At 38.9% G+C, this 26,850-nt stretch overlaps 1 protein-coding gene across 5 annotated transcripts in view; it reads left to right on the plus strand.

Moving 5' to 3' along the window:
- Positions 1–26,850, plus strand: part of rngtt (RNA guanylyltransferase and 5'-phosphatase) — a 429,772-nt gene that overhangs the window by 85,560 nt on the left and 317,362 nt on the right. For all 5 annotated transcript variants that reach the window (XM_069887348.1, XM_069887351.1, XM_069887349.1 and 2 more), the window contains exons 5-8: positions 5,693–5,768; positions 7,339–7,588; positions 20,503–20,612; positions 25,785–25,886. In XM_069887348.1, coding sequence (XP_069743449.1) covers positions 5,693–5,768; positions 7,339–7,588; positions 20,503–20,612; positions 25,785–25,886 — 538 coding nt within the window. The remainder of the gene's footprint in view (positions 1–5,692; positions 5,769–7,338; positions 7,589–20,502; positions 20,613–25,784; positions 25,887–26,850) is intronic.

Here is a 26,850-nt window from a genome sequence, read left to right on the forward strand (position 1 = left end):
ATATTTCAGGCATGAGTCCATTATCAAGGTACAAGCTGAAAGCAGGCAGGTGCCTGAATAAAAAGGTGAGAGAGGAGGGAAGAAGGGGCAGGGGAGAAGCACAGGTTAAAGACAAAACATTGTAAGTGGATATGGGTGGGAAGGCAGAAGAGAAAATACCTGAGGTGATATGGTAAGGAGTCAGCTCTCTGAATGGAGAGGAAAGGGAGCTGGAGTAGAGGAGACACAGGAATGGGGAAAGAGAGAGACAGGGGAGTGAGGTAAGGCCGTCAAGTTACTTTTAATTAATTTAATTAATTTAGTGAGGTAAGGCTGGTTAGTTTCTTTAATTTAATTAACTTAGGAGTAAGTAATGGAGGCAGTAGATAGGGCTGTCCAGTGCTCCATTTGCTGCTTGTAAGGTCAGGGACAGCATGTTTGTTCCTGATGACTACATCTGCAAAAGATGTATCCAACTTCAGCTCCTGATAAACTGAGTTGGGGGAACTGGAGCTTGATGAACTTTGGATCTTAAAGGAGGCAGAGGTAGTGATAGACAGGAGTTTCAGGGAGGCAATCACCCCTAAGTCAGGAGACACGTGACGGTCAGGAATGGGAAGAGGCAGAGAGAGCAGAGCACCCCTGAGGCTGTTCCCATCAACATTAGGTATACCGTTTTGGATACTGTTGGTGGGGATGACCAACCAGGGACAAATTGTAGTGGTCACATCTCTGGCACCGAGACTGGACCCTCAGCTCAGAAAGGAAGGAGAGAAAAGTGATAGGAGATTCCATGGTTAGAGGAACAGATAAGAGGTTCTTTGGGAGAGATTGAGAATCCATGATGGTCCCTGGTGCCATGGTCCGTGATATCTTGGATCGAGTTCTCCCTATTCTCAGGAGGGACAATGAGCAGCCAGATATCGTGGTCCATGTAGGGACTAATGATGTGGGAAGGAAGGGTGAGGATGTCATGTAAGGAGAGTTTAGGAAGCGAGGAGCAAAGTTTAAGGACAGGACCTCCAGGATTGTGAATATTGTGCAGTTTTGGTCGCCTAACTACAGTGAGGATATCAATAAGATTGAAAGTGTAGTGAAGATTTACTAAGATGTTACCAGGTCTTCTGAGTTGGGTTACAGAGAAAGATTAAACAGGTTAGGACTTTATTTCCTTTGAATGAAGAACAATGAGTTTACAAGATTATGAGAGGTATAGACTGAGTGGATGCAAGTAAGCTTTTTCCACTTAGATTGGTGGAGATAGGTATGAGAGGACTTGGCTTTAGGGTGAAAGGAGAAAGGTTTAGGGGAACATGAGAGGGAACTTCTTCACTCAGAGAGTGGTAGGAGTGTGGATTGAGCTGCCATCTGACGTGATGAATGCGTGCTCAATCTTAAGAATAGATTCGATAGATACAATCTATTGTATCTGGAGGGTTGTGGAATGGGAGCAGGTCATTGGGACTAGTGGAATAATTGTTGGCACAGAGAGGGGCCAAATGGCCTGTTTTTTCTGTGCTGTAGCGTTCTACGATAGGGTCTTAACAATACAACCCTGAGATTTTTTTGTTCCTGTGGGCCTGATGGAATTTCTACTTGTTGGGAGTGCTAAAAAAACTCATGAAAAGATACAAATTAGAGAAATGTAAACAAAGAAAGAAACATAACCAAAGTGTGCAGTACAGAAATGAATATGCAATAATAAATAATGTGCAAAGTAGGAATCTTTAAATGATCTCTTATTGAGTTTATAGTTTGGGAGTCTGATGGTGGAGGGGTAGCATCTGTTTCTAAACTTGGTTGTACAAATCTTATGGTACATGTAACTTTTTCTTAATGACAGCAGTGAGAACAGAACATGTTCAAGGTGGTGATGATCCTTGATGACTGTTAACAGCAATTTTCCTTGTAAATTTTCTTGATGGTGGGTAGAGTTTTCGGGAGTCTAATAACAGTGAGAAAGGAACCGTCCTTGAGTCTGGTGGTCCATGATTTCATACTTGTGAACCTTTTTCCTGATGGGAAGAGGAAGAAGAGAGAGTTGCTGGGATGGGATGTGTCCTTTCATATGATGGATGCTTTTCTGAGGCAGTGGGAAGTGTTGATGGAGTGGAGGGTGGTTCATGATGGTTTGAGATGCATTCACAGCCCTGCAGTTTCTTGTGGATTTGGGCAGACAAGTTCCTGACTGGTTGCTTTCAATGACACATCAGAATCTGCTTGAAGAACTCGACAGTTGAAGCGGATTAACCGAAGGGAGATGAAGGTGAGGCTTCTACATAGGATAGCATTTCATCTCTGAGAGGGGAAAATCAGAGGGAATAGTGAAGACCAGGCAGGGGTCATCATCGGTTCATGTGGATTGGTCTGTTTAATTCCTCCAGCAGATTTTGTTCAAGGTGATTTTGATGGTGTGAATGTAGAAGTTGTTGAAGAGCCCAAATGACATACCTAAGATACCTCAGGCTTCTGGATGTGCTTTCATAGCCATCACATCAAAATGGTTGAACCAGCATAGGTTGTTGGAGAGGTCTCTCTCTCTCTTCACCCTCTGACTTCCCAACTCTTCCCTCCCACACTTGGACCCTTCCTACCTTCCGATCCTGATCCACCCACTCCTCCTCTCCTCCCTAGCATCATCCTCCCATGATGCTGAACTCTTCTTCTGTTGGTTCCATCTCCAAACCTACTTCCACAACTATAGATCCCTTCTCCCACTTTAAACCTTCTTCTAGGTATATCATTTCAGTCTTTTACCTGCTCTGGACCTTTATATTTCCAACTCTTGCTGTGATATCGACCTCACTACTCCCCTTGCTCATTCCAATCTTACCCCCTCAGAATGCTTAGTCCACCTCTCTCTGCACCAATCTGAACCTCACCATCAAACCTGCAGACAAGAGTGGCGTTGTTGTGGACTGGTGCACTAACTCTATATGGCCAAAGCCAGATGACAACTCTCAAGACACCTCCTCTTACTTATCCCTCCAATAGGACCCAACCAAAACTCATCAAACCATTGTATCATACACCATCTTTGAACTCATCACTTCCAGTCACCTTCCTGACACTGCCTCCTGCCTTTTTCTTTCCCAATCCTGCACCATCTGTTTCTACCTCCAATCCAAGATCCATGAACCTAATTGTCTCGGCAGACTCATCATGTCTGCATGCTCCTGTCTCTCTGAATTGGTCTCTGCTGACCTGGACTCTGTCCTTCCCCATCTATAACCGGGACACTTCATATTCCCTCCATCACATCAACTTCCATTTCCTTGAACACAGTAGCTTCATGTTTGCCAAGGATATTCAATCCCTATACATCTCCATCCCCCATACTGAAGGCCTCAAAGCCTTTAGTTCCTTTCTGGACAATAGACCCAACCAATCCCCCCTCCACCATCACTCTTTTGCTGGCAGAACTTTTCACCCTCAATAATTTCTCCTTTGACTCATTCCACTTTCTCTAGGTTGAAGGGGTAGCCATGGGTACTCGCATGGGCCAGACCTATGCCTGTCTTTTTGTTGGCTATGTGGAGCAATGAATGCTACAAGCTGACATATCCAAGGCCCCTCAACTCTTCCTCTGTAACACTGATGACTGCTTTGGTGCTGTCTCATGTACCCACGATGAGCTTGTTGACTTCATCCACTTGGCTGCCAACTTCCACTCTGACATCAAATTCACGATTCATCTCTCACAGCACTCCCCCCTTTTCTTGATCTCCCTCTGTCTCCATCTCGAGAGACAGACTCTCAAAGACATTCAAACCCGCCAATTTCTATACCTACCTCAACTGCACCTCTTCCCACCTTGTCCCCTGTAGGGATTCCTTTCTATTCTCAATTTTTCTGTTGCATCTGCACCCAGGATGAGGACTTCATGCCAGATGTCCTCCTCCTTCAAACAACGTAGCTTTCTGTCTACCACCATCACCTCGGCGCTCACCCACATATCTTTCATTACCTGCACCTGAGCCCTGGTCCCCTCTGCTCCCATGTGCAACAAGGAGAGATTCCTGTTGTGCACCATCCCACTATCCTCTGCATTCAACACATCCTCCTCTGTCATTTCTGCCACCTACTACACGAACCCACCTCTAGACACATATTCCCTTCTCCTCCCCTCTCTGCCTTCTGTAGGGACTGCTCCCTCCGTGACTCCCTTATCCACTCCTCCCACCACTCATCCCCTTGAGATCTATCCCTGCGACACAGGAGAGGCGCCATTTGTGCCCACACCTCCTCCCTCACCACCATTCTGGGCCCCAAACAGACTTTACAAGTAAAGCAACATTTCACAGTGAATCTGCAGGGTTCATCTACTACATCCGGTGCTCCTCTACGTCAGAGAGACTGGACACAGACTGGGAGATCACATTGTTGAGCACTTCGGCTCTGTCTGCCACAATAGTGTAGATCTCCCAGTGGACACCTATTTCAATTCCCCATCCCATTCCCTTGCTGATGTCTCTGTCCATTTTCTCAAGCACTGCCAGACCACCTGCAAATTGAAGGAAAACATCTAATTTTCTGGGCACCCTTCAACTGGTTGGCATTAATATTGACATCTGCCTTTTGTTAAATTTCCCCATTTCTTCCCCTGTCGCCTTCCCCCAGCTCTGTCTCTTCCTTCCCTGTATCCTTTTGCACAAACATGATCAATTCTTATCCAGACCTTTTGTTGGTCTGGATTCCTCCCTCAGCCATTGTCTAAATTCTGAGATTTTCTCTTTCTGGCTCATTCTGCTTATTCCTTGAGGAAGGGCTAAGACCCAAAATGTTGGCAACATGACTGCTTTTTATGGACACTGAAACGACCAGCTGATTCCCCCAGCTTTTTGGTCTGTTTTTACTACAATCACAGCATCTGCAGACTTTCATATTTCACTCTGTTGGAGAGGTTTACTCTATTATCTGCATGCCTTTGCTGTTGATCTAGACAGACAGTAGAGCTTCACCCCTTTCCCAGAAATCTGTGGCCAAGTCTTTCATCTTGCTGATGATGAGGGAAAGGTTGCACTGGCACCAAACCACAAGTCCCTCAAACTCCCTTCTGTATTTTGATTCTCCATTTGAGGGTACTATCTGTGAATTCATAGATGGAGTTGGAACAGAGTTTGACTACGCTGTTACAGGTGGCCTTGCAGTACAGTAGGTGGTGAGTAGGCAGCCAAATGGTGTGTGAATGATTATGGAGGTGGTGTTATTACTGATCTTTCTGATTGTGGTCCGCAGGGCAGAATGTTGTGGATCCAGTAGTAGAGGGGATTGGAGTTTGCAAGGTCTTGGAGTTTGCAAATGAGTTTATTTTACTCTATGTTGTTGAAGGTGGAGCAGAAGTCAACAAATAGTCTTTTGACATGGGTGTCCTTGTTGTCTAGATGTTCCAGGGCTGAGTGTGGAATTAGGATATGGTGTTTTTTGGGAACTGAATTCTCTCGTCCATTGATGCACCTTCACTCATGAATTGTTAGCAGAACTTGTTGAATACAAATCTTAAGCAATGCTCTGCCTTCTGACAGAGCAAAGTGAGGAGACCATTGTAGCACCCAACTAGTCCCAATTGTGACTGAAATCTTGCCAATCCAGAATCAACCATTTGAACTTACATGCAATTGTATTTTGCTTTAATTTTCTATATCATCCATATCTCATGAATAGTTCACAGCAAAAAAAATTGAAGCAGTCATTCTAAATCTGTATTTTATAGGAGTACATTGCACACATGGCTTCAACCGAACTGGATTTCTTATCTGTGCTTACTTGGTGGAGAAGATGGATTGGAGGTAATTAATGTTTAGAGTATATTTAGAATATATGAGCATATTAATAAAGTTGTGCCAAAGGAATCGGCATACCTAGTTAAGTTTATGTATGGTGGCTTTTAAGTATGTTGGCGTTAAGTACTTTGGCTTTATTATATTTTTTACCCCTCCATAAATCTTCGTCCGTGAAGCCAAGCCAAAGAAGATTTAGGAAGAGTAAATAAAAAGTTGAAATTTCACGTATAATGGGATTAAAACATCAGGGCAAATCTTGACATTTTATATTCAACTACCAATACTTAAATGGGGAATATATTCTACTGATTTGTTGCATAATCCTAAATGTTATACAGGGAAAATAAGCCACATGTGTGGACTGAATATTGATCGTTTACTTATGGATTGTTCCTTAAACTGGCAATTTTTTGACTCCTAAAATTACATGATGAATGCACATGCATACTCATTGAAAGCAGCCTTTGAACTGTCCACCCTCGTGTGAGGCATTACAGAATTCTTCTCTGTTGGTAAGTCCCCAAGAATAAAGTAGTTTAATCGACTCCAAATTATTTAAAAAAATAATTGATGATATTCAGCAGCATAATGATGCCCATGAAATATGCAGCGGCACTCCAATGGTTTATTGATTTATAGGCCATCAGCAAGATGGTTTTGAGGATTTATGTACCTGGGGTGATTTAGGTGATTGTCCTTCCCCCCGCCCCCCCCCGTCCAAAATGACAAGGTACATTTGTATTTTATCAATGGTTCCTCGTTACTATACTTGGTTTAGATTTGCTGGTTGAAAAGCATGTGAAAAATGTTTTTTTGTGTTAAGCTTCACTATGTTCAGTGAGCAGTTCATTGTTCATGTCATTGGAATGGCACACTGATATATCTAGGAAAGGTGGAACACAAAATGAATGTTTCCTGATTGCTATTGGCTTTTTAAACCATACAATATTGCAACAGCAAGATTTGACACATGTATGTAAATACAAATATTTTCCCTCTATAAGCAATTAGGATCATGTGGCAATTCAGTAAAAAAAAATTGAGGGCCATTTTGTTACATAACTGATGTAGTTATGTGGTCTTTTTCAATAAAATGACTAATCTTGGGTAAGATTTGCTTGTGGGCCAAAGTTTGCAGTCTCCTTTATATGTAGTTGCCTGGAATAGCACCTAATATATTGAAATGGGAAGTACATAGATAAATGTTTCAGAAGCCAGATATGTTACAATGGCTTTACTGAGTGATTGCATTTTTTTCATGAGTCACAGCAGAGGAATCAATGTTTTTTTGTCAAATGAAGCACACAATTATCCTTTATAGTCAAAAATAGATTGCAAGTAAGCACAAGAGGATTGAGTATAATTGGTTTTAGAGATCTTAATCTATCAATATATAGTGCCTCACCAACCTCTGCTTTGACTTAATGTTTTACCAATGATAAAATACAAGAACTGCTGATATGAAACTGTTGCCACATACTACTGTCATAAGATTTTGAAACCTGATTCCAGTTTGATTAATTATAGACACAACTTTCTTACATGAGATGCATGACTGCTCTATTTTTGTATTTAGCATTGAAGCAGCAGTTGCTACTTTTGCGCAGGCAAGACCCCCTGGTATTTATAAAGGGGAGTATCTGCGGGAACTTTTTTCTCGTTATGGTGAGTTGGAAGATACTCCACTGCCTCCGGAAAGACCAGATTGGTGTTATGAGGATGATGGTGAAAATGATGATGATGAGGGATGCAAGATTAGTAATGACTCAGAACCTGGATCTTCAGGGTTCAACCCTGGCAAGCGGAGGAAAGAGCGACTTAAATTGGTAAGAATTATAAAGGTATTGGAAGAAGCTTGAAGGCATCTCAAAATTAATCTGTGTTATCTTAGAACATAAGAAATAAGAGCAGGAGTAGGCCATCTGGCCTGTTGAGCCTGCTCCTACATTCAATGAGATCATGGCTTAACTGATAGTCATCTCCACCACCCTGCCTTTTCCCCATATCCCATAATTCATCTACTATCCAACCTTGTCTTAAATCTATTTACCAAGGTAAGTCTCCACTGCTTCAATGGGCAGCAAATTCCATAGAATCACCACCACGTGGGAAAATCAATTCCTCCTTGCCTCCATCCTAAATTTACTACCCTGAATCTTGAGGCTCTGTCCCTAATTCTAGTCTCCCCCACCAACTTGCCTACCTCTATCTTATCTATTACTTTCAGAATTTTAAATGTTTCTGTAAGATCTACTATCATTCTTCTAAATTCCAGTGAGTACAGACACAGACAATTCAATCTCTCCTCATTGGCTAACCCTCTGATCTTTGGAATCAACCTGGTGAACCTCCTCTGTACTGTCTCCAAAGCTAGTTTACCTTTCCTCAAGTAAGGAGACCAGAACTCTATGCATTACTCCAGATGTGACCTCACCAGTAGCTTGTACAGTTGTATATAACTTTCCTGCTCCTAAATTCAGTCCCTCAAGCAATCCCATTTGCCTTCTTGATAGCCTGCTGCACCTGCAGGTGCTTTGCAATAATGGAAAATAATTTGTTTATTCTCAAATTATGTAATAGCCAAATATATTGAAGTACAATAAGATACACTCAAACAAACAATGCAGAGATTTTACTGGAACGGTCCCTGCACCTGAATTTTCCACCTGGGGATTCCCATGCCTGCATTTACCATATCTTTATATAAAAGACCTACAGTGGTATGCAAAAGTTTGGACATCCCTGATCAGAATTTCTGTTATTGTGAACAGCTAAGCAAGCAAAAGATGACCTGATTTCCAAAAGGCATAAAGATGACACATTTCTTTAATATTTTAACCAAGATTACTTTTTAAAATTTCCATCTTTTACATTTTTGAAATAACAAAAAAAGGAAAAGGGCCCAAAGCAAAAGTTTGTGTACCCTGTATGGTCAGTACTTAGTAACATCCCCTTTGTCAATTATCACAGCTTGTAAATGCTTGTTTGGGGGATTTTTGACTATTCTTCCTTGCAAAAGGCTTCCAGTTCTGAGAGATTCATGTACTGCTCTTTTGAGGTCTATCCACATTATTTTCAATGATGTTTTGGTTGGGACAAAACCTTCAACTTTCTCCTCATGAGGTATTCCATTGTGGATTTTGAGGTGTGCTTCGGATCATCATCCTATTGTAGAAGCCATTCTCTTTCATCTTCAGTTTTTTTTAAGCAGATGGTGTGATGTTTGCTTCCAGAATTTGCTGGTATTTAATTGAATTCATTCTACTCTCCAGCAGTGAAATGTTCCCCATGCCTCTGGCTGCCACACAAGCCCAAAGCAAGATCAATCTACTGCTGTACTTAACAGTTGGAGAGGTGTTCTTTTCATGAAATTCTGCACCTTTTTTTCTCGGAACATACCTCTTTGTTCATTGTGGCCAAAAAAAACTTTTAACTTCATCAGTCCACAGGTCTCATTTCAAAAATGCATCAGACTTGTTTAGATGTTCCCTTGCATTACTTCTGACACTGAAATTTGTGGTGAGGAGGCAGGAAAGGTTTTCTTTTGATGACTCTTCTATGAAGGTCATATTTGTGCAGGCGTGGCTGCACAGAAGAACAGGACACCACCACTCCAGAGTCTGCTAAATCTTCCTGAAGGTCTTTGTGGTCCTTTCTAGCAATCTTACAAAGTTTTCTTGGTCTTCCAGGCCTCAAGTTGACCTCCACTGTCCCTGTTAACTGCCATTTCATAATTACATTCTTCTTCTTTGGCTTGGCTTCGCGGACGAAGATTTATGGAGGGGGTAAATGTCCACGTCAGCTGCAGGCTCGTTTGTGGCTGACAAGTCCGATGCGGGACAGGCAGACACGGTTGCAGCGGTTGCAGGGGAAAATTGGTTGGTTGGGGTTGGGTGTTGGGTTTTTCCTCCTTTGCCTTTTGTCAGTGAATTGGGCTCTGCGGTCTTCTTCAAAGGAGGTTGCTGCCCGCCAAACTGTGAGGCGCCAAGATGCACGGTTTGAGGCGTTATCAGCCCACTGGCGGTGGTCAATGTGGCAGGCACCAAGAGATTTCTTTAGGCAGTCCTTGTACCTTTTCTTTGGTGCACCTCTGTCACGGTGGCCAGTGGAGAGCTCGCCATATAACACGATCTTGGGAAGGCGATGGTCCTCCATTCTGGAGACGTGACCCATCCAGCGCAGCTGGATCTTCAGCAGCGTGGACTCGATGCTGTCGACCTCTGCCATCTCGAGTACTTCGACGTTAGGGATGAAAGCACTCCAATGAATGTTGAGGATGGAGCGGAGACAACGCTGGTGGAAGCGTTCTAGGAGCCGTAGGTGATGCCGGTAGAGGACCCATGATTCGGAGCCGAACAGGAGTGTGGGTATGACAACGGCTCTGTATACATGCTTATCTTTGTGAGGTTTGTCAGTTGGTTGTTTTTCCAGACTCTTTTGTGTAGTCTTCCAAAGGCGCTATTTGCCTTGGCGAGTCTGTTGTCTATCTCATTGTCGATCCTTGCATCTGATGAAATGGTGCAGCCGAGATAGGTAAACTGGTTGACCGTTTTGAGCTTTGTGTGCCCGATGGAGATGTGGGGGGGCTGGTAGTCATGGTGGGGAGCTGGCTGATGGAGGACCTCAGTTTTCTTCGGGCTGACTTCCAGGCCAATCATTTTGGCAGTTTCCGCAAAACAGGACGTCAAGCGCTGAAGAGCTGGCTCTGAATGGGCAACTAATTACATTACCAACTAAGGAAATGGTCACCTGAAAATGCTTTGCTATCTTCTTATGGCCTTCTGCTTTGTGGGGATCATTTATTTTAATTTTCAGAGAGCTAGGCAATTGCTTAGAGGAGCCCATGGCTGCTGATTGTTGGGACAAGGTTTGAGGAATCAGGGTATTTATAAAGCTTTGAGATTTGCATCACCTGGCCTTTCCTAATGATGACTGTGAACAAGTTAACAAGCTAGTTAAAGTCTGAGACCTTGGTAAAAGTTATCTGATTGTCCAAATCTCTTGGGCTGCCCAAACCTTTGCATGGCATTCCTTTTTACATTCTAAAATTGTACAAAACAAAAAGTTTGCTTAAAATGTTGAAGAGAATGTGTAAATTTTAACTTTATGACTTTTGGAGATCAGGTCATCTTTTAAAATTTTTTTATTGGGTTTAATAATAAGTACAGTACAATGAAGAAAAGGGAACAAAACTGAAACTACAATATCAAGATAAAACTTCAAACAGTATAAATTGGTCCCCTCTCCACTGCACTGGATGAAAACAGAAAGGACATCAATAAAATTTATATATATATATATATATATATAAATCTATCTATCTATTTATTTATTTATTAAAACCCCAGCTATTTGGGGGGGGGGGAAAGAAAACTAACTAAAAAAACATCTGTACAGCTTATTCTGAAGGTTATATATATGTTGTAGCCTTTGATTCATGATGTAAATCAAAAAAACAAAGGTAAGACAATATCTCATCTGGAAGAGTGAGTTCATCTAATCACATTAAGAACATTTACCTCAAATGAAAATAAAACATAAAAGATAATCAGGTATCTTCAAATTTCACCGATGAATCAAATACATGATAACTAATTTTTTTTAAGCTTAAACAGGACATAATTTCAGAGAACCATTGAAACACTGTTGGAGGTCTAGATGGCTCTTCGAGCCAAGAATGTAGAGAAGGCCACAACCCATTGCCCAGATACAGAAAAACTACCTATGTCTGGTTCAATAGCCCCAAAAAGAGCAGCTATTGGATTGGATCATAGTTCCACCTGAAATACAGTTGAAAAGATATTAAAAATTTCTTTCCAATAGATTTCTCAGGATGGACAAGACCAAAACACATGTGTCAATATAGCAATGTTAGATTTGTATCTGTCATAAGTAGGATTAATATTAGAAAAGATGCAAGTCAGCTTATCTTTGGACATGTGGACACAATGCAGCATTTTGAATTGGATTAATGAATGTTGGACACATATTGAAGATGTAGTCGTCAGTTTAAGAATCTTGCCCCATAGATCCTCTGATAAGGATTCTCCAATTCCCAAGTCTCTTTAATCTTGTCATGAAGTACTGGATGTAATTTCAATAATCTATTATATATAATTCCAATTAATCCTTTCTGAAAAGATTCAATTAAAAAATATTATCAACTAGATCAAGTGGATATACAAATGGAAAGTCTGGTAATATGGTATTTAAGAAATTTCTAATCTTAAATAAAATAATATTTGGTAAGTCATATTTACTTGCCAGCTGTTAAAATACATTAAACAACCGTAAATAAATTTGCAAAATAAATAATACTTTTGATTTTCCATATAGAGAAGGTTTGATCAATTATTGATAGTCAAAAAAAAATTGAGAGAGAGTTCTAGATAAAACAAAGTTTTTTTTATATTAAAAAAAAATTGGAAACATATGTTTTGAGTATTGGATTATATATATCCTTGTTGATTTTGTAAAAACAAAATGAAAGAGCAGTACCCAGTAAAGAGGCTACTGAATACTGCTGAATAGAGAGCTCCAATCTCTTGGGGTGCCCAAACTTTGCATGGTGCTTTTCCTTTTTTTTCCACTCTAAAATTGTACAAAATAAAAACCTTGCTTAAAATGTTGAAAAGAATTTTCACAGACTTTTTACAGATCAGGTCATACTCTACTCACTTAACTATTCACAGTAACAGAAATTTTGACCAGGGGTACCCAAATGTTTGCACACCACTACTATGTCTTTACATAGAAGACCTACCTCACTGACTCTCAGTATTATGGAATCCAGTTGTGTAGTATCAGTGGCTGGATATCAGACAGCATCTTGAAAAAGCCATGTGTCTGAAGTAAACATCAACAGATGGTACATTTCTGATACATAGAACATTATAGTATGGTACTGGCCCTTTGGCCCACTGTGTTGTACCGACCTATATCAATCTACTCAACAAACTTAATCTTCCCTACCTAGTACCCATATCCTCTATTTTTCTTGCATCCATGTGCCTATCCAAGACTTTTAAATGTCCTATTGTACCAGACTCCACCACCACCCCAAGCAATGCATTCCAGGCATCCACTACTTTGTTTTTGCATTTAAAAAAAAAAATTATCCCTGACGTCTCGTCTAAACTTTCCTCCCCTCACCTTGTACAGATGTCCTCTGGTGTCTGCTCCTCTTGCTTTGGGGGAAAAAGGTGCTGGCAGTCTACGTCTAATTTTGTAGACCTCTATTAAGTCACCCCTCATCCTTTATTGCTCCAAAGAGAAAAGCCCACAACACTGTTCTGTTAAGCTAGCCTCATAACACACTTTCTCCAATCCAGGGGCAACATCCTGGTAAATCTTCTCTGCACTCACTCCATATCTTTACGCATCCTTCCTATATAAAGATGACCAGAACTGCAGACAGTATTCCAAGTATGGAAGTATGGTCTATTATCTAGAGTTTTGTGGAGCTGCAACATTAGCTCACGACTCTTGACCCCAATCCCCAAACTAAAGAAGGCCAGCATACCATAAGCCTTTTTAACATTACTATCAATCTGTGCGGCAACCTTGAGAGATCTGTGGATTTGGACCCCTCTGTTCTTCCACACTGTTGAGTATCTAGCCAATAACCATGTACTCTGCCTTTAAGTTAGACCTTCCAAAATGCATTACTTCACTCTTAACTGGATTGAACTCCACCTGCCATTTTTCCACCCAACTCTGTATCCTGTCTATATCCTACAATGATCTTCTATGCTATTCACAACACTTCCAACTTTTTGGTTATCTCCAAACTTATTGATCCAGCCCTCTGCTTCTTTGTCCAAGTCATTTATAAATGTCACAAAGAGCAGGGGTCCCAGAACAGATCCCTTTGCAGAAATTCTTCAGTCACTGACCTCTAGGCAAAATACGTTCCATCTACTGCTCTCCTCGGTTTTGTGAAGCAAGCCAATTCTTAACGCACACAGGTGAGGTTCTACGGGTCCCATGCCTCACGACTTTCTGAGTGAGTCTACCATTGAGGACCTTGTCAAATGCCTTGCTAAAGTTTGTATACACCAGATCTACTGCCCTACCTTCACCAATTTATTTTGTTACTTTCTCAAAACCCGATTAGGTTCGTGAGGCATGACCTACCCCTCACAAAATCATGCTGACTGTAGTTGAGACTTCTCTAAATGCTCATAAATCGTGTCCCAAGAATCCACCCCAATAGTTTGATGTAAGTCTCACTGGTCTCTAATTCCCAGGATTCTCCCTATTATCTCTGTTAAAGAAGGGGACCATATTTGGCATTCTCCAATCCTTCAATACCAGATTATGTTTGGAATCATTTAAATTGTAATTAAAAGTTAATGGAGGACATCTTTAAATTACTTTAAAAAAAATCTCCTAAATCATTTAAGGAGATGCATTTAAGTAATTCCACTGTGTCAAATCTTTATGCAGGATCTGAGAGATATTTCTTCATCAAAATAGTTGGGAAATTTAGAACATAGAAATCCACAGCATAGCTCTGGCCCTTTGGCCCACATTGTTGTGATGATCTAATAATGTTCTCAACAACTGTCTCGAATGCCCCCAACTGTATAACCCTCCATTTTTCTCAGTTCCATGTACTTATCCAATTGTCTCTTAAAATATCAGATTGTATTTGCTTCCCCACCTCCCCATCACTGTTATCGGCACTCTCCGTGTGGACATCTTGCATTCCCCCCCCCTTCCTCCCCCACTTAAAACTCTCCCCGCTCAGCCCTGGGATAAAGCCTCTTGATCATCTGAATTCTCAACTTCTTTTTAGCTTTGGTCCCCTTGGGATTCTGCTCAGTTTATGGATCCCCTTCCTTGTTATTTGAGTTGGTTTCTTCAGTACTCTCCTACTGACTACATTAAAAAAAATATCCAAAATTTATAATTTCAGTCTGTGGTCCCCATTTAATGTGCTTTAGCCCACAGGGAATGGCTGATCTACACAATCCGTGCCTCTCATCATCTTGCACACTTGTATCAGGTTACCCTTCACCCTGTGTTGATCCAAGGAAAAAAGACCAAGTTCATTCAACACACACTAGAGAGTGATGGGGGCATGGAATGCACTGCCAGTAACAATGTTGGCGGGCAGAGCAGGTACAGTCGGATAGTTTAAAAGATCATTGGATAAGTACATAGAACTGAGAAAAATGGAGGGTTATGAAGCAGGGACATTCAAGGCAATTGTTGAGTACATTATTAGGTCAACTGCGGGCCAAAGGGTACTATTCTGTGGATTTTTAGGCTCTAAATGAGGAGTTACTCTCAGATCCTGTATCCTTGTAAATCTCCTCTGCATCCTCTCGATATCACCACATCCTTCCTGTAGTGAGGTGACCAGAAGTGAACACAAGACCAACTGGGACCCTATATTTCAGGGAAACTGGACTCTACGTGAAATGAGCTGTCATGATTTGGCCATCCAGTCTCTCGACTTGATGGTTTGGCTCCACTTTCAATGGCTGATGCTATTGGTCTTTTCGGAAACTGCTGATTGGTCCCATCTTCATGTTGATCAAATTATAAATGTTGTATTTTTTTTTCCCATAATCGTGGGAACCTTCCAAATTTGGTTGAAGTTTATTCAGTGAGTTGAAAACAATATATAAAAAGGAAAATAAGAAAAAAAAGTGGCTGACCCATGTTATCTGCTCATCATTTATTTGGAGGTTTATTATGAGCTATAAAAGAATATCTGATTTGTTTAATGATTCTACAGAGCTCTTTTGAGATAAATTGGGCAATCCTCCAAGAATATTTAATATTGTAGCTGAGATCATTGTCTGCCAGACATGCACCTAATACCATGAAGCATGCAAGAATTATTGCACCAGTCCTATCTGAGGATATCATATAAATGATTTTTAATTTAAAAATTTTTTTAGACCTACAGCACGGTAACAGGCCATTTTGGTCCACTAGTCTGTGCTGCCCAATTTACACCCAATTAACCAATCCCCTCGTAATATGTGCCTCACCATCGGCTTGTGTTACATGTATCTTGTGTAATTTGTAAAATTGGATAAAGCAGAGAAATACAATTGGTATATATCTGAAAAAAACAGAAATGCTCAAAACCTTCAGCTGGGACTTTCCATCGATGCCGAGTGATACTCAGCCTGCATTGTCAAGGTTTCCAACATTGTCTATTCCACCCATTCTCAAAATTCTTTTTGGCTATGGCCCCCTTATGAATCTGCTCAGAGATTATGGTTCCCCCTTCCCTGTGAAGCATTCAAGTTTATTTTGTTTCTGCCATACTTTTTGCCTACTGACGACATTAAAAAATATATTTGTGTTGTGTGAGGTGAAAAAGAAAACAAGGCTTTTACTCTCAGTGTTAACAGTTGTAGCTTGTGATTCCAGAATACACAGACAAATAGGAAATAATTCTTATTGAACATGAAGGAAAGAAGAAAACATGAACATAAATAATTAAAAAAAAATTCTTTGGAGTGAAATGGTTTGCACACAATGAATCATTAGGAAACCTTAAGCATAAACTTGAGGATGTGAAAACTTGATTTCAGATTTATTGTCAGAGTATGTACACGACATCACGTACAACCCTGAGATTCCTTAATCCTGCTGGTGTGGCAGAATTCCTACTAATTGGTAGTGCAACAAATAAACTATACACAGCGTATACATGTAAACAAATAAAGAAGTGCAAACAGATAACAAATGTAAACAAACTGACAGGGAGAATAAAAAAGAAAATCAGTAAAATGCACAAGTCCTTAAATGAGCCTCTGATTGAGTTAGTCGTTGAGGAATCTGATGGTGGAGGAGTAGCAGCTGTTCCTGAACCTGGTGGTGCGAGTCTTGTGGCACCACTATCTCTTTCTTGATGGCAGGATTGAGAGCAGAGTGTGTGCTGAGTGATGTGGTCTATTGATTGCCTCTGACAGCAGCGTTCCCTGTACACGTACTCAATCGTGGGGAGGTTTTTGCCGGCGATGTCCTGGGCTGTGTCCACTACCTTTTGGAGGGCTTCACACTCTGGGGTATTGATGTTCCCATGCCAGATTGTGATGAAGCCACTCAGCACACTTTCCACCACACATCTTTAGAAATTTTCCAGGATTTCTGGTGTAATACCAAACCTCTGCAAACTCCTGAGGAAGTAGAGGAGCTGATGTGATTTCTTCATGATACCATTGGTGTGTTGGGTCCAGGAAAAATCCTCCAAGATAGAGACTCCCAATAACTTACTTTTGCTCACCTTCTCCACCTTGGATTCCCCCAATGATCACTGGATAGTATACCTCTGGCTTTCCCTTCCTGAAGTGAACAATCAGCTCCTTAGTTTTGGTGACATTGAGTGCAAGGTTGTTGTTGGTGCACCATTCAGTCAAGTTTTCAACATCCCTCCTCTATGCTAACTCATCCCCTTCCTTTATACAACCCACTACCGTGGGATCATCAGAAAATTTTTAGATGATGTTATTGTTGTTCCAAGCTACACAGTCATGGGTGTAAAGTGGGTAGAGTGGGGTGGGGTTAGGGTTAAGAACACAGCCCTGGTACTAATGGAGATTGCAGAGGAGAAGTTCTTACCATTCTTCACTGATTGTGGTATGACAGTGAGGAAATCCATTATCCAATTACACGGTGGGGTGTTACCTCCCAGATCTTGGAGTTTGCTGATCTGTTATGAAGGGATGATAGTATTAAATGCCTAGGTGTAAAGTGGGTAGAGTGGGGTGGGGGGGGGGGTGGAGGGTTAAGAACACAGCTCTGGTACTAATGGAGATTGCAGAGAAGTTCTTGCCAATCTTCACTGATTGTGGTCTGGCGGTGAGGAAATCCATTATCCAATTACATGGTGGGGTATTACTTCCCAGGTCTTGGAGTTTGCTGATCTGTTATGAAGGGTTGATGGTATTAAATGCTGAACTGTAGTTGGTAAAGAGCATCCTGATGTATGCACCTTTGTTGCAGGGCCTTGTGTAGAGCCAATAAGGTGATATCCACCATAACTGGAATGTATCCATGTCACCGATCAGACAGGAGCTGATCTGCTTCATCACCAGCCTTTCAAAACACTTCATCACTGCTGATGTAAGTGCTACATTAAGGCAGGTTACTACAACATGAAAAGAACTTTAAATAATAATTCTTATAAAATTAAAGTTTTTGTGAGATCCTTGGGCTTGATGTTCCTGTGCAAGTTTTTTTGATATCAGGCTCCTAATTAGGTAGTAATAGTCAAGAAGACCCTTTTATTGTAATATCACATCTGTTCCTGGATATTGTCGAGGAAACTACCTTGCAGAATCCACATTCAACTGAGTATGTTGAGGGAAAGGCAATGAAAAATATTTCTGCCATTTTCCATAGCGTTGAAAATCTATTTGGCAGATTACTCTTCACCCAAAAATCTTTTTAAATTGAACTTATGACATGTAATTATATCAGTCTGAAGATCCATCAACCTCTCTTGAATTTCTGCATCAACACCTGTGGGTTGTTCCTCAAATGGATCTAATGTCCAACACGGGATATTTAGATTTAATAAATCATTAAATCTTTCAGGTAGATCTGTGTGTATCTGCTTAGGGTTTTTCACATGAACAGGAATGTCATCACCCTTGAGTGATTCTGCGTTCATGTTCAGATTTGGAAATTGTAAAAATTCCCAATGCCTGATATTCCTCAAATAGACTTAGCTTTTTAAGGAAAGAAATAATAGCTTCCTTACTATCAGAGTTTATTGTGTTAGCCCTGTAATGTCTTGCTCAATAAAACGAGGTTGTCAAAGATATCTTCCAGATAAAATCTGTCCTCCTTTGCAACAAGTAACAAAAGACAATTTCCTTTGGACGGACAGCCACCTCACCTCGGCATGCAGCAGCAGCATCTGGAAATGTTCATCATTTTCTTCACACAGCTGCTCGAATAGACTATTGTAGGAGATGCGATTTTGTATTTTTTTGCAGTCTTTGTGACAATTTAAAGCAAAGCATTTAAACATTCTCCAAAGATTTTAGCCATAATGGGCTCCCTATGAATGGCACAATGATTCAGGCATGTGATGAACACTCTATTGTCCAATCATTGAAGCAGCTCAATCAGTTGCGTAGGCAACGATGTTCTCAAATGGAATACTGTTCTCGTTTATGTAATTCTTCTTTGAAAATAGTCCCACAGTATCTGTTTACATCCTTCAGGCAACAAACCTCTCTTCCATCAGCTTGTTTCCATTCGAGAATCTGTTCATTATGGAAAATAATGAACAATACCTACCCTCTTCAATAAAAGCTAACAGAAGGAGACAAACATTTGCTACCTATCACGAAAACTCAAAGTAAAATGAGGGCACTTGCGGGCGCGAGAAATATGGCTTGCACACTAATTTTCTGCCATGAGAAGAGCGCCATTTTCTTGCAGAGGGGATTCATCTACTTGTAAAGACTGTTTCTTGGATTAAAAAGAAATGACTATTGTTTTTCCAATGTGCCTTCCCATTTCATCAATTCTAGAAACAATGGAATTACTCAAAGAAATTGCCTAAATAGATTATTTGCATTTTAGTTCATGATTTCAAATATTATTATGGACACTGAAGAAAAATTAAGTGACCCAGTGATGTTATGAGCATTTACACATATCAATCAATTAATTCATCTTGTGTGATGGAAGAATACCCTTTTCTAATTTCTGTGACGTTTTAGTAATCATCTGTTTGAGCCTTTGGCTTCTCTTGAAATATCCCAAGAGTTTTGAAGTAATCCAAGAGCTTATGCACGATCTTGATATGCTGTTTCAGCTTGCTTGGCCTCGTCCTTTCATTTCAAAATGTGCACTATTCAAACAAATCAAACACATGGACACAGAAGGGTTTTGCAGAGATATAATGAAGCCATATTATATGTGTTCCACTGAATACTGCCGACACATTTTGCTGAGGAACTCGTGGGTGAAATTATTTCTGAAAGTAACATAAATTAACCTACAGTATTACAAAATGATTAGCTTAAAATTCAGTTTAAATTTTATGGAAAATAATGAACAATACATGTCTTTTTCAATAAAAGCTAGCAGAAGGAGACATGCAATCACTACTATTCTCGAAATCTTGAAGAAAAATGAGGGTGCTTGTGGATGCGAGAAATGTGGAGCAAAACATTTTGGCCTGCACACTTGTTTCCTGAAATTGAAGGCAGTGGAAAAAAAGAGGAAAACTACATGGAAGCTGGTTCCATGCCAGTCAAAGACAATCTTGTGTTGAAGCAAGGAATGCTCTGAAAAACATTGTTAATTTTCTGCACTTATCTAGGTAAATCTAGGCTGTCACCAAATGCCATCAACGTTGAAAAAAAATTGTGTTGCTTAGCAACTATACAGCAAGGCCTAGCAGCAATGTTCCTTCCTTCCCCAAAACATGTTTAATCTGTTCATTTTCCCTGCCTTGCTATACAGCTTGGGATCCCTTACTAAGTATTTCAGTCTGTGGTCTCTCCTAAATGTGCTGTGGCCCCTGAGGGGGCTGTATGGCTCCTGTTGTGAATGGCTGGTCTATTAAGTCATAACCTATCTGGTACATACAAGATTTTTTACAAGTATAATTTTATCTTTAATAAACTGACAGAAAACTGATTAATTGAATTAGATTGATGAGTATTTTATAATGCCACCTGTTTTTAACCCTTCATTGACCTCCCTTTCCAGAACAGATTATACTATAGTTGTTTAATTTTCTCAAAAGGGAGCAATTTTTCTGGAGGGAATGCAAGTTAAAGGTGTCACACAAGTGACAATCCAACCTAAATTGGGAGAGATCCAAAGGAAATGTCAGCAGTACTGTGGATGGGAAAGGTGAGCAGCATTTTTGATATCTGCAATTTAATTATTGTAAAAAGCTGTTACTACTAGATTTTAACCTTGGAATTGACATTGTTGATTATAAATATTTGTATTCTCATTGTTTGCACAATCTGTTCTAGTAGTAATATTTTCTGCTGTAAAATAAACTGGGATGGGATTATTTTGTGCATTCTCTTTTATAGAGAAATGAATCTGGCTGAAATCTGCTTATGGACAACCGTGAACAGCATGGTTGGTGTTGTGGTTAGCACAATGCCTTTACAGCACCAGTGATTGGGACCAGGATTTGAATCCTGCGCTGTCTGTAAGGAGTTTGTATGTTATTCCCGTGTCTGCATGGGTTTTTCCTGGGGACTTGTTTCCTCCCACCGTTCAAAATGTATTGAAGGTATATGTCAATTGGGTATAATTGGGTGGCACAGGCTCGTGGGCCGAAATGGCCTGTTACCATGCTGCATATCTAAATGTAAGCAAATTCTTTGAAAAAGATAAATACCTATTCCATTCTTTCACATTTTTTGGAATAGGACATGTTTGACTGCATTGTAGCCATGATTTATTCATACAATTCCAAGTGAAGATCTTTTGTATCCTTTATACAAACTAATTTCGAGCTGAGAAATATGTCTGATTTATTTTTCTCTCTCCTAAAAGGTGGATAAAGTTTCACTTAAAAGGAGAAAGAACTGCACATTTAAAAATAGTGGTGACAGAACTGAGCAAATTTTTCCAAAACTTCATATGGTTCACTAGTACGCTTTAGGGAAGGAGAGCTACTATTCTGTCTGGCTCTTGGCCATATATACATAGTATTGTCTGATTCATTTATTGTGAGTGACTCTTTACTTCCTTTTGAAAAATATTAGCAAGTTTGCAGTTTATTCCAATAGCAGACAAATCAGAGATATTCCCTTTGTCCCAGGTATCCTTTTCAAACCCTACCTGCAAATTGAAACTCCTTTTTTTTTCAGTTTTGACTACATACCATTGACACAAATCGTTAACTTGATTTCTCCTTCCACAAATTTTGTCTGATCTGCTTACTGTTTCCAGCATTATCTGTTTTTGTTTCAGATCCCTGAAAGTTGCAAATTATTTTTCATTATATCACATAGTTATGTTAAAATTGCTGTGATTAATTTTAGTAAGAATAAAACTAGACTGATATTTCAGAATTAACTAAGAAATCAGGACAAGACAATTGTATGCCCATCCTAATTAACCGTTATAAAGTACTCCTTATAAGTAGTGGACACTGTGCCACAATTGAAAGGATTTTTTCTTGGGCATTTCAAACCAAGGATAACTATCATTATTTCTGGCTAGATTCCCCTTCCTCGGTCATGCCTACTAGTGATGGAACAAATCTTTTATAGTCATGAAGGAATGTCATCAAACTGTACTACAGATCCTCTTGAAATTTTATGGCATCAGGATAAACATGAAAGGAATGCTCCTTTTAACTGATGAAATATTCCATCATTATAATTACTGTTTGGAAGAAGCATCAGACTTCACCATGGAACAAAGTACATTGGTAGAAAACTTAAATGTTCATCACCAAGTGGTTTAGCAGCACAACTGTTGACCAAGTTGGTCAAGTCCAAATGAATAAAGCTCCCCTACTATTTTGAGTTGAGTGGCAAAAAAATTTGAATTGAAGAATTTGATGGAGGAGATCACCTTTAATAATTTGCCTGTCTTAGAAGCATCTGTCCATGACAGGATCATTGCCCAATTCTTATCAAATTGAAATCCTGTCTTCACATTGAATGTATTCTACCATCATGATCTGTTGGAAAGATCCTGGAGACATTTAACAACTTGATAACTTGGCATTGATAAGCAAAGGTACGAAAGACAAGTTATTGGACACAAGGTCACAAAGGAATAAAGATTAGTTAAGTATCAAAGATCTGGGAAATAATAGTGCAGTTTCATAATAATTCTGAAAATTTGGTAATTCGTGTCCTCCTAACGCATATCTCCATGTCAATTTTTGTAATGAAACTCTAGATAATTTACTTTTCCATAAAAATAATCACACTGCTGCATTTAATTCTTTAAAAAAGCCATTTAGTATTGAGCATGGAATAGATTGGAAAAAATATTGAGTAAGTGGAAATATATTCATTTTAATACAATTATCTTTAGTAAAGGATAAGTCCTTCCATCTATTCAAATCAAACTTAATTTTATTTAGTAAAGGTACATAATTTATATAAATTTTGATAATCAACATCGACTGTTACACTTAAATATTTAATTTTGTTAGACCATCCAAATTTTGTAATCTGTTTACAATTTAAATAATCTTCATCTGAAATTGGTAAAATCTCGCTTTTATCCCAATTAACTTTATAACCTGACATTTCTCCATATTGTTTCAAAAGGTTCTGAAGTTGCCCCAAAGAATTTCTAGGATGTGTTAAATATATTGCACATCATCTGCAAACAAATTAATTTTATACTTTTCCTCACCAACTTTAATTCCCTTAATATTAACATCCTGTCTAATAACTTGAGCCAATGGCTCTATAACCAATGCAAATAAGGCCGGTGACAGTTGACAGCCTTGTCTAGTTGATCTAGACAAATTAAATGAAGATGACATCTGTCCATTTGTCACCACCCTAGCTGACGGATTGTTATATAAAGCCTTCACCCAACCAGTAAAGAGTGGTCCAAATTTAAATCTTTCCAACACTTTGAATAAAAAAAATTCCACTCGACTTGATCAAAAGCCTTTTCAGCATCAAATGCTACTGTTGGTTGAGTTGCTTTCTTAATGCATTAATTATTGTAATTAATTTAATAATATTATCAGCTGAATATTCTTAATAAAACCTGCTTGATCTACATGTATTAATTGTGTTAAATATTTAACAAGTATTAGCTCAAACCTTAGCTACAATTTTATAATCTACATTTAATAAAGAAATCGGTCTATAAGAAGCCACTTTGAAAGGATCTCTATCTTTCTTTGGAGTAACTGTAATTAATGCCCAAGAAAAAGACTCTGGAAACAAACCCTTTTCAGTAGCTTGCTTCAACATATCCGTAAATACTGGAAGCAATAAATCGTAATTTTTTTTATAAATGGAACCTTTATCTTTTACAAAAGTGTAAGTGACCAGTATTGAGACATTTGATGGAGATTTGGTATAAAAGAGATCAAATTATAGGAACTAAAGGTAAAAGTTTCAGTTAAGACTTCATTATACCAGAATAAAACAATTCCTTGTTCTGTGAATAATCTTTATGTGAAAACTTGGGAATTGAAGGGTATTAAAATGGTAGAGGATTGTTTTGAGGCAGTTATGTTCCTTTCCTGTACTTGACTTAAAGAAAAATTTGGGATATTGCCATGTACTTTATTTATCAGGTGCGTGGTCTATTAACGGAAAATTTTGGACGAGATTTGGTACTACCTGGGCAAGCTAAATTCTAGATTTTAATTGTTGATAGTGGAGGAAAAAAGGGTTTATTTCAGAAATGTGTGCTTTGTCGCAAGAGAAGATGATTAAATTAGACTTGTATAAAATGAAAAATAAGTGGGAGAAGGATTTATCTATTTTACTATCTCAGGAGGAATGGATGACTATGTGCGCAGATAGTGTAACTAAATTAATTAATGTGAGATGTAGTTTAGTCAATTACAACTTTTTGCATCAGCTGTATTTAACTCCTGAGAAGTTAAAAATATATGGTTTTAGTTCTTCAGATTTGTGTTTTCGTTGTGGAATACAGACAGGTACTTTTTTTACATTCAGTATGGAGTTGTGAAAAAGTTAAACCTTTTTGGGAAAGAATTATGAAGTTTTTGGAAGATTTGTTCAAGATCGAATTAACACTTGATCCATTACTTTCCCTAATGGGTGAAACTACAACATTAACAACCGGTTTAAGATTGGATAAATTTCAAATTGCATTTATTCGTCTGGCGTTAGCTGTAACTAGGAAATGTATTGCTATTGCATGGAAGAATGATATTGAATTGAATATACAAAAATGGCATAATGAATTGAGATCATGCATTTACTTGGAGAAGATAACATATAATTTACAGAATAATTATTCTTTCTTTGTTAAAATGTGGACTCCATATTTGAAATGAAAGGTTTGGATATGTTGTAAATGTTTTTTTTTTAAGATGTAAAGGGTTGGCACACTCCACAGCAACGGATAATTACTCGATATATGTTTTTGGCTGTTGTATAGGGGTAGTTTGGGGAGGGATGTGGGGGGAGGGGGTTATTAGTAGGGGCATTAGTTTTTAGTAAGGATTTTTTTGTATGTACTTTAAATTCTATAAATAACGTTTTTTTAAAAAAGGATCTGTGAAATAGAGTATAATATATGAGATGCAAAATTATTTATGTTGACGGGAACAATTAAGAAACTTCGAAGTTGAGAGATTACAAAGTTTTGAGATATGGAGAGATTTTGGTGTTCAAGTGTATGATTTTAAGCAAGGCTTAATATGCAGATACAGCAAATAATTGGAAAAGATAATTAAATTATGTTGTTTGTTGCAATGGGATCTTGATCCAAAATAAGGAGATTGGATTGAATTCCGGCATTGCTTGCAGCACGTGGACATTGTACAGTATTGTTCTCATATATAGAAGGATATCAAAGCTTTGGAAATTGTTCAGCAGAGTTTGCCAAGCTTGGACATGGAATCATTTTGAAATCCACAATGCATTCATTAAAAAATTTGCACTGTAACCCGCCTGGTCCTGATATCTTATTCACCTCCTCTCCTCCAGCTTCTGAAGTACCTTAATCAAAGTGATGACTTTCACTTCTGTTCCCTGGCTTTCTCAGTTCTGGCATGTCACTGGTGTCATCCACAGTGACTGACACAAAATACCTATTCACTTCATCTGTCATTTTTTTGTTTGCCACTTGTTCTCCAGTGTCCTTTTCCAGTGGCCTGATGTCCACTCTTGCCTCACTACTCTTAATATATCTGGGGGAAAAAATCTTTTGGTATCCTCTTTAATATTATTGGTTATCTTACCTTCCTGCTTCAATTCTGAAATGATGACTTTCAAGTTGGATTGATAGAGCAAGTGTGTCACTCTCCTGCTTCCTTGCACCATCTGTATAATTCATATGTTCTGTGACTGTCCAGTAATAATATTTTTGTTAATCTAGATCTGGATTTCCTGGAGCACAGCCTGTTTCTATGGACAAACAAAACATGAAATTTATTGAGCAAAAGCCATACAAAGTCAGCTGGAAAGCAGATGGGGCACGGTGAGTACTTGTTTGTTTTGATGTTAAAATGATTGCAAAACAAAATGGCAGCATGTAGTTCCCCATCACAGGCTGCCATGGTTTAATGCTTTAATTCCAGGAGCTATGGTAATATTTTCCAACTGAATACAAATCTTTGTACAAATGTAGTTGTGAAGTGAAAAATGATTTAAGTTGGTCCTAATGCTTCCTTAATATGACATGTTATTTAAGGCTAAGCAGCAAAATCTATGAATTGGGAACAAATTAACTTGGAATCTGCAATTGTACCAATGGAGGCATCCATTTGCTCAATTTTTATTCTGATTTTCTTTGGCCAGATCCCTTTCTCAGCCAGCTGATAATAAAATAAACTATTTTAGAAAAATACTAAATAAGCATTCATTTCTTTTCAAAATCCACATGATTTAAGATTTGTTTCTACTCGTGACAAGGTAGATGGAACATAGAACACAGTACAGACCCTTCAGCCCTTATTGGCGCAAGAGTTCCTTATGTCAGAGAAGATGACTGCAGAAGTAACTGCTTTTGGTAATGAGTGGGGTATGAGATAAAAACCTCAATGATGGGAAGGAATATGAAGATTGGTAATAGATAATTGATTAGTTTGATTTATATTGGATTATATCAGTAGTGATTTTGTTTTACCAGAAGAATTTACATGGAGAGCCTTGTTTATTGACATGGTGGGATTTCAAATTATGTATTTCATACATTATAATACTTTCCCAAATGAATAACTTGTAATCTGTGTAAAGTTTAAGGTTTTCCAACATTTTTTTTCCTCTGAAGAGTACTTAAAAGGAACCTTGCCATTACATTCTGAGCTCGTGGGAGGAAATGTACTTAAACTACGAAACTAAGAAATTTATCTTTGCTCAATTTATAGTGGTTGCCTTTGGTTTTTTTGGTTATTTGTTAAATGTTTTCCAAGGATTGAGGGTGGCTGCTAGCCATTCATCTG

Source organism: Narcine bancroftii, chromosome 6, assembly GCF_036971445.1.
Source record: "Narcine bancroftii isolate sNarBan1 chromosome 6, sNarBan1.hap1, whole genome shotgun sequence".
Classification (NCBI taxonomy): Eukaryota; Metazoa; Chordata; class Chondrichthyes; order Torpediniformes; family Narcinidae; genus Narcine; species Narcine bancroftii.